We start from the raw sequence: 11,027 nt of genomic DNA, 5'->3' as shown, positions 1-11,027 counted from the left end.
AGGGAGCAATTCCTTTAAGGTGACAATATTTAAACCCAAACACCAACGTTATCAAGAGTTGCTTGTATTTTTTAGTCCCATCTGAGAGGAAAATCCACAGCAGAGATGCTGAGTGACTTTCCCAAGGCCAAAGAGCATGGTAATCAGGTTGCAATGGCCATTTCCTAAGGGTTCACAGTCATTTGAGAAACCTGCTCAACAGTGTGGTTGATTTCCACACAGGGACATGTTTTGGTGTGACAAGCGAGGCTGAGACTGCGGATTTTAGGACAACAAAGGTTGCAGATCCACCCGCACATGCTCTCGAAGCATCTCCCCTGTCCCTGGCCAAAAACATTCCATGGGGATGGAGGAGTCAGGACCCACTGGTCATATTAAACATTGACAAGCCCAGGAAGTTTCAGGTTTGTAGGTGTTAAATACCCCATGGTGCTTCTGACAAGAAATCGACCGCAGTCCGTGCTGCCTGGCTGACACCAGACCTGAGCCACCATTTACTGCTGCTGCTTAAAACTCCACCTGCCCTTTCAGCAGCTGGAGACCATCTCCCCCTGCCCCACAGTGGCCAAGTGATAAACACAAAGTGAAAAAGGTCTCTGGAGCACCTCCAAAGCAAATACAGAATTTATTAATTATGTCCCATTTCTGACCAACTTTTCTCCCCTGCCATTAGCCCTCTCCATCCATCACTTCCCCGGTGACCTGCTGACGAGGCACCCAGCATGACAGAGCAGAGAAACCAGGGAGCTGGTGCTCTTGCCCTCCCTGCCTGCAATATCCTGACTCTGGGTAGGCCACAGCCCTCCAATAAAACAGGAATCCATGAAAAAACAAGAGCAGCACCTCCGTGGCCAGTGTCCTGACTCCCTCCAGCTACTCCTCCACACCAGAGACTGGGCATCCCTGAGCTCAGCGCTGCCCCGTTGAGAGGGACGTCACCACTCTATGTTCCAGCCTTGTCTTGCTGTAGTATGATTTCTAGCCAGGTGCTGGTTTCTTTAATACAGTCAGTGACTTTAAAACACTTTTAAAGTGTTTCTTGCAAAAGTTTCGGCAGATGTAACCACAGGCTGTGCAGCATGAAAAGAAAAAGCTCTATGTTTCCTGCCACGCTCCTGCTGTGGAAAACTAGGGAGGCATTTAGGCACAAACTCTTTTGGCAATTTAGATTCAACAGCTCTAACCCTGCAATCGCCTCCGTGCTTTGTACTCATTCAGGAAAGCTCATGGCTGAACTGGGACCAGCTAGTTTCCCTCCCTGCTAAAATGTGAGGTGACCCTAGAGAGAGGGATTTTGCTGCCAATGTTCCTCCACTGTGCCAGCCAAAGGGTTTCTAGAGAGCAGAGCAGTAAGGGATGATGCTCACCCCACCGTTCTCTGCAACACCCCTCCAAACACTCCTGAGTAAGCCACTGGTCTCACCAGTAAAGGTTTTTCACCATGGTGTTTATTATTTTGGGGCACTCTCACCATTTGAGGTCTTTGGAGCCACATGTCTGACAACTTTTAGGTTGCTTTTCAACAGCTTTACAGAAGCAGTCTACTAAAAAAATCATCTGAGTGCTTCTGATTGCATTTTATTTCCAAAGGCAGGAAGATGCAAACAGAATGTCCTCCTGGAGTCCACCCTGCCCAGGTCTAACCTTCCTTCCCATCTCCACAGCAGTATGCAATGAGTGCAGAGCAGCTGGGAAACAGCTTGCTCACTTCACTGTCCATTATGTCTGACAAGCCTGTGATAAACTTGAAACAAGCCTCCTTAATCTGACACCTCCCCTTCTCTCCTCCCCTGCCTGGTTGTCCTGCCTGCAGCAATAAATTCAAGCACGAATTTGTCCTACTCCCACAGGCAGCTGCCTGCTCCTCGGCACAGATGAGGATGGATAAGAGATCTCGGAGCTCTTCCAGGGAGTCTCATAGGAGACACAGAGAGTCCCCAGCTACACAGAGCAAACGAGAGAAGAGGGAGAGCAGCAGAGAAGCTGGCAGAGGAAGGGGAGACTTAAAGCAGGAGAAAGCAAAGGAGATCAAGAGCACCACAGGGACCGACGGTAGGGTGCACACATCCACGGTGGTGGACGTAGATGATGTGATATCTGATGAAGAAATGGAGGCAATGGTGTTGCTGGACAGCGAGCAGCAAGAGGAAGGTATGGCTTACGGGAGGGAAGGGGCTGGAAAGCTATGGGCTCTTTGATCCTGTGTGGTCACAGTATGACTCTGCTCTCTGCGTGGTGAGTGCACAGACATGTAGTTATCCTCAGGACAGGATATGGGAGACTCCAGCAGCCTCCCAGCCAGCTTCTGCAGTCAGTACTGCAGGCTGGTCAGCACTGCCTAGCACACCAATGAACTTTGCAACAAGCAGTTACATCCCCAGCATCCTTCATGCTTCAGCTCACTGCTCCCCAGTTCTGTTCATGCTCTACACCCTTCCTTTTCTTGCTTGCCCTTCTTTAGGTGGATGGAGTTAGCCTCAATGCCAGTTCACAGCCCAAAGAACTACACTGCAGGGAACAACTGTGCTTGAGATGCACACTCGTAGAACCCTCGAGAGCAGCTCCTCTCCAGGCCATGCGTTAGGCAGATTGCCAGCCTGCCACAACAGGAGGGAGCATCGTGAGTCTTTTGGCAGGATGTGTATTACAGGAGCCAGGGTCACTTGTCCGCTTCCACACCAGCACCTTTGCTGCCCTAGAGTGACACAAAATTTCAGACTTGCTCCTGTCTCTCTGGGAACTAATTTTTCACAATTACCTCTTTCTGCCTCAATTATGGGAATCCCAGCTAGTGGGTGGTGCTGTGAAGCTATAGTGATCACGCAGGTTCTTGGGATCTGAACCTTCCTCAGGACCTAGTGGCTCTGCAGAGAGCTCGGAAGGCAAAGGGACAGGGAGGGAAGGGTTAGAAGGCATCCAAATTGGGAGGGATGCAGGGATGCTAACTGCACTGCTGGGAAACGTGGTCCACCCTCTGGGGTCTAGGAACACCCAGAAGTAATCTATATTTTCATGCCATACCTGCAGATTTTCCCTCAGGCAGGAGCACAGCAAAGGGCAGCCAGAGCAAGATGACCCACACTTACATTGGGGAGATACAGAAAGTAATATTCATCTGGGCGTCACCACCCCAGTCAGCCTCTAGCACCATGGTGTGACTACTGTAGAGCACAGGGAGATTTCAGCGGCACCACTGGCTTGGTCCCACTGCATTAGGGGGCTGGGATGCAACTGAAATCCTTTTCCAAAAGGACCTGAGATACTCTGATAGAGAAGGGCACTTCAGGCTTTGCAATTTGAAAGCTCCCTCTTATTTACAATCTTTCTCTTTGCCATTAGCTTATCTTTCCAGATAAGCTTTGGGATTCCAGCTCAGCCAACACATTGCTCATTCCAAACTTTTTGACACTGCGTGGTAGCCACAGGTCTTCAAGCTAAAGGCTGCTCTCTAGTTCAGGGCACTATGGAGAAGCACAGCTCAAGTTCTGACAGTAAAGCAGAGACAAAATCTGTCAGTCCATCCTAGGAGCTCCTGGCCACCTAGGGCAGAGAGTATTCTATAACCCAGCTCCAGAGAAAGCCCAATGGTCCACATACATCAGTGCAGGTCTAGGCAAAGGACAGCACTGAAGCTGATCTGTGCAGGCACTTGTCACGCCATCAGTATTTTGGGAGCAATCCTCTCCTAACACAGTCATATTGGATTTCTCCCTAGGTGTAAAGTCTCCAGGTCTGGGCATCTGTGAGTGGCTTCTGACCATCTTGTCTTTCCTGTTCGTTGTAATGACCTTCCCCATTTCTGTCTGGTTCTGCATGAAGGTGAGAATAGTTATGGGGCCTCTCTAGATTTAGTGTTTGGTGTCTGATGTGGTTCAGCATGTGTCGGACATGAGCGTAAAGCTTTTTTGGTTTAAGGCCCTATTTACACTTTTTCAACTCATCATTAATTTTGACATCCTTTATTATATGTTGCTGCAACAGAGGGCTGCACAGGGATCCCACCACTACCTATCAAATACTCCTGCTGCAATATCAGCAGGCAAGGGCTTAGGTTTCTTTTTTTTAAAACAAATTGCAGGTATGGTCACTTCCAAACATAACCTTCAGCCTACCTAGCCCAGAGATGACTGCATTGCAGCAGCAGGGTAAATAGGTTTTGAATTAAAAATTTTAAGAGAGATTGATCTCTCAGTTAACAGCAGATTTTCCCTCTTCCTCCCCTTTGCTCAGGTTTATAGCATGGCTAAAGGTAGGCATATTTTGATTCCCACTTCTTGGGAAATTTCACATGCATCTTGTTCCCAACAAGACTGTCAGTATTACAGCTCCAATCTTACACGTGTGAGCACATGCACGGGTAGTTCCCTTGGAAGCAAACCACCAACGCAGAAAATTTTAGCTCAGGGTGTTCAAGTTTGGCCAGGCTGCAAGGAAGCAGAATGCTGGCCTCATCCTGGGAAACCCTGGGCAGCTCTAACATCTTGGGCTGTCTCATGGCTGCTCCTACACTGCTCACACACAAGGCAGTTCTGGGCAGGTTCTCCACTTGGGTAAAGGGACTCAGCGACAGGTGACTCCACTAGCTCACACCTGCTGAAATCCTCCCTTTGCAGGGCTTTCCCAGAAAAGACATCCTCCCATACCAGTGAGACGCCTTTCACCGGTCCTATGCCTTCCTCTCCAGCCTAGCTTTTGTTTCCTTCTGCAGGTAGTGCGGGAGTATGAGAGAGCCATCGTTTTCCGACTTGGGCGTCTCCTTCCTGGCAGAGCCAGAGGGCCTGGTAAGGTGTTTACTGAGCTCCCCCAGGCATGTCGCTCCTCTTCTTCATGCTCTACCAAAGCTCACAGGCTGGTGCCCTCCAAGCAGGCATGGCCAGGCAGGAGATGGGATGTCTTTGCTCCCTTCCTCATAGGGACAGTAGATTCTAATGGCTTTTGCCATCACAGAAGCAGCCTCAGAATTTGAGCCTATGTATGTTCCTTTGTAGTTCTGCATGCCAAACCCTCCCCTGTTCTGCAGAGCAGGAGAGGCAATTTCTGTGGTTCTGATAATCACCAGCTGCCTTTTTCTTCCTCCCACAGGCCTTTTCTTTTTCCTTCCCTGTCTGGACACGTATCACAAGGTAGACCTCCGCCTCAAAACCCTAGAGATCCCCTTCCATCAGGTATGGCTGACACCTCCCCCATATTAATTTTTGGATCTCTTTAACTTTACACCTTATGCTCCCAGCCTTCATCCCTGCATAGAAAAGTTTGAGAAAGCATCTCAAAGATCTTAGTCTAAGATCTTAGTCTAAGTTCCTGTCCCCACTGCATGCATTCCTCAGTGTGATGGGCAAAAAAACCAACTCGGTCCAGTAGCTTTGGCCCAGCCACTCCCTATTGGTGTGTGTTACTACTATAGCACATCAAATTGAATGGGATTAAAAGCAGTAGTTTTAAAAAAGAACATTCACTATGGTGAAGTTTTGGCCTTCCATTTTCTCAGGTGTTAGGGTTACTTTGAGACTTAATCATCCAACTAGTCTTCATCATTCTCTTAATTGTGTGCTCTTCTGTGCTACCATAGAGTTGTCAGAACCAGCTCCATCTCCCCTAATGTCTTCTGCTTAGGTGGTGACCAAAGACATGGTTACCTTGGAGATAGATGCCGTCTGCTACTACCGGTTGGAGAATGCCTCTCTTCTCCTCACCACCCTGACCAGCATCTCCAGTGCCATTCAGCTGCTGGTGCAGACCACCACAAAGCGCCTCCTGGCACATCGAGCCTTCTCTGAGCTTCTCTTGGAGAAAAAGAGCATCAGCCAGGAGATAAAGGTGCTTCCGCAGGGGGGAGACAGCAGAGCAGGGGGTGCGCTGAGGCTCCACAAAGAAGGTCAGGTGATCAGTCCCTCAAAATCACAGGCACTGTTTTGCAGAAGGGTACAATAACAACATGTGTCTCCTTCATAGAAAAATGGGAGATTTTTCTCCTGTTTGTTTTTTTGACTCAGATCACTTTAGGGGAAGGATACACAGTGTGGGCCCCACAGGCGGCCATGGTGAGTAGCAGACAGTATGGTGTGAGGGGCATGAAGGAACCACTTAGACAAGCTCCATCAGTGCTGTGAGACACCCCAGCTTCAGTACTTACCCCAGAGAGGAGATTCTCACAAGAAATGCATTCTGCAGCCTGAGTTGCCATAAATCACTATACATAGAATCTCCAGTTTTCTGTGGCCATGACACACGTACATGATGATACCAGTCAGGAACTGAATTGGTTCCACACTCGAACCAGTGTGGACTAGTTAAATCATGCTAAACCCCTGGGGCAAACACAAATTGGAGGCAAAGTGAAGGAAGTAATTCTATTTCTGAGGGGCCTCACACAATAGCACACAAAACCCAATAAATCTGCCTTACAGTCCTGCAGTTAACTGCCTTGAATTAATGTCCCTGCACTGTCTTACTCCCTGTAAGGGGCCTAGGGCAGGGCTGGTGTTTTTCCCATGCTCTAAAAATCTTTCTCTTCACAGGTGGCTTTGGACGCAGTCACGGGCTGCTGGGGGATCAAAGTGGAGAGAACAGAAATGTAGGTAGGAAATGCTGGTAGAGGGGACTTCTCTGGCCCTTCACAAGTACCTGTCCTTCCCACTGCTGTCTGCTCCTCTTGCTTCTTGGCCTCTGGCTCTCTCCCTGCAGCTATTCTGCCTCACTCCTTACCTTCCTCTTTTTCCTGCCCTTTCAGCCTCTGCCTCACATAAAACTTCCACATGCAAAGACTGTGCTTGCTCCTGCACTGGCATCTGGGGCAGGATCCTTGGCTGGGATTTCATCACCGTTTCACTGCTGCTGCAGGCAGTTTGCACCCACTTCTGGTGGCCCAAGAGGTGCAGCAGGCACCAAATCCTCTGTGTCTCGATCTCTAGATCAAAGCACTGGTTGGGATGGGCTCATCACTCAGAAGCCCATGCAGAAAGGTGGGACATGCTCATCACATAGAAGGAAGGGAGATGCCATGCGGTGAATGAGTAAATCTATGAACAGAAGGAAATTCCTGTACATGCCTTAAGAGCAGTCTCCCAATGGATTCCCTGCGTCTCACAAATTGTAAGCTTAGACTTTAAGCCTCAGATGCACAGAGAGAAGAGGTCTCTGCTGCATAATGATCATGCAAGCCTAATGTTAAAAAAACAGGCTGGAAAAGAAGAATGGGAATGGAGGTAGAAGGCTAAAGTGAAACACACAAAGAGCAGGGAGCAAAGAACGTGAGTGAACTGCTCTGTACAGTGTGACTGATGAGCCCATTCCAAGTCTCAGATTGACCATCCAGTGCTGCCAGGAGAGCCCAGAGCCCAGCTAATCCCTGTCCCTTACTACCACAGCAACAACGTGCAGCTGCCTGCTGAAGTCCGGCAGTCCCTGGCTGTGGAAGCAGAGGCCCAGAGACAGGCCAAAGTGCGGGTACGCCAACCCTCAATACCTCCCATCTCCTTCCAAAGCATCCCTCCTTCCTTTCCCACCCCTGGTTTGAGGTCCCTGGGACATGCCATGCTAGGGTACAGCTCTGGGAAGATATGTCTCCTTTAATTCCTGTTCAAGGCTGTGTCTAGCAAGGGGAGCTGCAGCACAGCCCAGTGCACTGCCAGATCTGGTACCTGGCCTCCAGGTAGAACAGAAAGACACACAAATAAGTCTGGGGTTGTCCCTGGGCCCACAGTGATCCCCATGGAGATCTCTTCCTCTTCAGGGTTTCACACTCCCCTAGGAGTGCAGGCAGGGCTGTCACCACTGTCATGTCCCCTGCACCTTGCTCAGCCCAGGCTGGTCTCCATCCCTTGCACTGAGCTGCTCAAGAGCCTGGGTAAGGTTGATGTCCAGCACCTCTCCCACAAGCCTAGCCTGGGGGCTGCCCTCTCCCATGCTTTTGGAGCAAGGGAAATGACCAATTGTGAGCCCTGATGGGCCTAGTAAAAACAAGTTAGATGTGAGCTCCTAAACTTTTGGGAGCTTCTAAAGGTTTAGTACATGCTGTGGTCTTCAGAGAGCATGAATGTTATAATCACACTGGCCCTGGGAATTTCATGATGGCAACCTCTCTCTGTAGTGAACAGTCCATGCTCCTTACTCCCAGCCTCACAGAAACCTTCTTTATTCCCCTGCTTGGTAGATGATCGCTGCTGAGGGGGAAAAGGCTGCTTCTGAGTCCCTGCGGATGGCAGCTGAAATCCTGTCCAGCGCCCCTGCTGCTGCTCAGCTCCGTTACCTCCATGCACTGCATTCCCTTACTGCAGAGAAACCTGCTGCTTTCATCTTGCCCTTGCCTTTGGATGCCATGAACCTGGTCTCTCCGGCTACCCACAGTCCTCCGGCAGTGAGCAGCCTCCTCACAGACACCACAAAGCCCCCAGAAAGCCCAAAAGATAAGAAGGACTCACCCATGCTCTAAGAGCTGTCCCAGAAATGGTTGTCACACTGCCCCTGGTCAGTCCTGCTCAAAGAAGAGCAAGAAGGCTGGCCTATGGGCAGCTCACCAGCAGGTCCTGGTCTGGAGGCAGGAGGGAAGGCAGCCCAGGCCTGTAATATAAAGCGGATTGTACATGGAAGAAGCCTCTGCTTGTTTTGGAAGGGGAAAAATACGGAGCACAAGGAGCAGGAGTGGCATGCGTGTGAGCAGGGGGTTGAAGGAAGATGGGTGTCATCCCTTCCCCTTCACAGGGCCACCTGGCCGCTGGGCCCTGATCCATCCTGCCCCATCACCTTGGCAGAAAGGACAGACTAGCCCCTATGTACTTAAGTGGCCCCGTCCCCAAGCTGAGCAGTCGGGCAGGGGTCTGAACATGCAGGCAGGTTGGTGGGTGCTGCCAGCCTGGTGGTTCTGCGATGAGGGAATGAGCTGGGTCCTACAGCATAGTCCTGGATATATGAGTTCGATCACCATCCATGCACGCATACATACACACAGAGGCAACCAGGGTATTTAGGCGTAGTTCTAAAAGAGGATGAAAAGAAAGAGGAGCAAAGGGCAGCCTTTAAGGCTTAGCACTTCCCTGCAAGGCACATCAGCTGGGCAGAGGAAAGGCAGGCTGTGCTGCTGCTTGCTTCCACTGGGGGGTGAGGCAGGACAAGGTCTGAGCTTATGAGCATCTCTAAACGTTTTAGAGGTGATCCCTTTAACCAGCTCCCACTGAGCAGACAAGGGGGAATCCAGCACCACTGGGGAAGTGCCAGCGGAGAGCCTGGAGAACAATAATACTTCTGTGTGCTGCAGCTGCCATGGTAGCCTCCATGCACAGAGAAGGACAAAGTCCTCAAAACTTCTCTAATCCTCAAAACTCCTATATATCTTTCCTGCCAAAAGCTATTTGAAATGACCGGGAACCTACAGATATTGCAATCCTATCTCTTGGCAAAGACATGGAGCACTGTCAACGGAAATACCGCTGCACTCCGTTTGTCTCATCTCGGTGCCCTTTGGGTGGACGTCAGCTCTGCTCCTCCCTTTTACTTGACCTGCAGCATCTCCCCTTGCTTCAGAGCAGACCTCCCCTGCACAGCCATTCCCAGTGGTCTGCTGTTGGTGGCCCGTAGAGGCCAAGATAGAGGGCACTTTGTGGCCCTTAACTGCCCACCCAGTAGTTGGTCGTCATGCATGTGCCTAGCAGGGGTTACCCAGCCAGTCGCTCACTCTTGCATTTTCACTCATTTTATTCAGTGCCTCTTTGCCTGCCGGTATCACTCACGCGTGTTGGCATATATAATTGGTACTACTTCTGTTAAATGCAGCTGTGTCACAGGGATGGCCTGTATGTACTGGCTTAGTACTGCTGCAAAGGACAAGGATCCCACTTCTGCTAAAACCCACATATTCATATTTAATCAGCCCCTTCAGCTCCTTGGACTCCCCTTCTCAACACTTACTGCTCCCATAATATTTGCTCTACAAGTATTTGCTGGCCTTTTTATAGCAAGGACACCCAGTGACCAGTCCCCTTACAAGTGGCTGGGAAGTGGGAAAAATTCACCTCTGAACATCTTGGTGATCACACGAGCATCTGAGCTCCAGGAGTAACACCACATCCAAATCATTCTGCCACTGCAACCCTCTCAGGAGGGCGGCAGGATGGCTGCAGCTCCTGCTTATGTGTCTGTAATAGATCTCAGTAGTGATCCACTCATGGAAAACTAGCTCTGGGAAGTGGAACAGTTCTGTAATCTTCCATTGATGAACATAAGCTGTGTAGTTACTTCTCTGAGGCTGGTTCTGGTTAGTTCTCATGCTGCTGGAATAGGCCGCTGTTTCCCAACCTGGGGCAAAAGGGCGTAATACCACACAGAGTGAGCTGCAGGTGATCCTTTCTCTGAACACTTCTCTGGCTGCGTTTCTAACTCCACGTAAAATGATTCCTTGGCACATCAAGGACCAACACCTACAGATAATGTCTCAAAGGAACAACACTCAGCCTGAGAAATGACTGTCAAGAGACACACGGCACTATGTCAGGGCACACACATTAACCTATTTGCACTCATATCTGCAGAAGTCAGGCATAGCTTTTTTTCAAATATGTAACTTTTCTGCACTTACAGAAAAGGCAAATGATAGCTAAGAGCATCCTCAGTTCCAAAGAACACGCCTGGCTCCAGCAAGATCTTCTGTCTTTTACATATACGGAGCTGGCAGAAACTTGTCATTTTACCTTCAGGAGACACTACACTTAAAAACCTTGCAGAAGGAAAACATCATTTCAAAATTATACTTCAGGATTAGTGATATATGATGTTTCCAAAATAGTATTTACTCTGGGGGAGTTGGCAAGGGCTGTCTGAGCTGATGTGATTGCTGACAGTTTCACTGCTTGCTCTTCCAAACTGAGAATGGATCAAACCGCAGAGTCACACTGAACCCAGGCAGCTCTGCTGGCCTTGCAGAGCTTTATACCTACACAAGGTAGGGGATCCGACAGCGACAGAAGTCTCGGGTTGCCATCTCACTGTTGAAGCTGTGGAGGTTACTGCGGATGGGGAGCCAAGGGGCCAAACAC

General features: G+C 49.7%; 1 protein-coding gene across 3 annotated transcripts; it reads left to right on the top strand.

Annotated features, from left to right (window-relative positions):
• Window positions 1–1,864: 1,864 nt before the first annotated feature.
• Window positions 1,865–8,607, top strand: NPHS2 (NPHS2 stomatin family member, podocin). 3 transcript variants are annotated; one of them, XM_054834433.1, is made up of 8 exons: window positions 1,865–2,151; window positions 3,716–3,819; window positions 4,709–4,781; window positions 5,083–5,165; window positions 5,614–5,817; window positions 6,519–6,574; window positions 7,368–7,446; window positions 8,153–8,606. In XM_054834433.1, exons 1-8 carry the CDS (start codon window positions 1,875–1,877, stop codon window positions 8,429–8,431), a joined length of 1,155 nt encoding a protein of 384 aa, XP_054690408.1. In that variant the 5' UTR covers window positions 1,865–1,874; the 3' UTR covers window positions 8,432–8,606. The 3 variants fall into 3 exon arrangements, with proteins under 3 accessions (XP_054690408.1, XP_054690410.1, XP_054690409.1); XM_054834435.1 differs by lacking the exon at window positions 5,614–5,817 and having other exon boundaries at window positions 8,153–8,607; XM_054834434.1 differs by lacking the exons at window positions 3,716–3,819; window positions 4,709–4,781.
• The last annotated feature ends 2,420 nt before the right edge of the window (window positions 8,608–11,027 follow it).

This window comes from Grus americana, chromosome 8 (genome assembly GCF_028858705.1).
Source record: "Grus americana isolate bGruAme1 chromosome 8, bGruAme1.mat, whole genome shotgun sequence".
Taxonomy (NCBI): domain Eukaryota; kingdom Metazoa; phylum Chordata; class Aves; order Gruiformes; family Gruidae; genus Grus; species Grus americana.
This window is presented reverse-complemented; position numbering and strand designations above follow the sequence as displayed.

Coding starts and splice junctions, on each gene's coding strand:
- NPHS2 (XM_054834433.1), top strand. CDS start 1,875: ATGAGGATGGATAAGAGATCTCGGAGCTCTTCCAGGGAGTCTCATAGG. Junction 2,152..3,715: donor CAGCGAGCAGCAAGAGGAAG/GTATGGCTTACG, acceptor ATTTCTCCCTAG/GTGTAAAGTCTCCAGGTCTG. Junction 3,820..4,708: donor CTGTCTGGTTCTGCATGAAG/GTGAGAATAGTT, acceptor TTCCTTCTGCAG/GTAGTGCGGGAGTATGAGAG.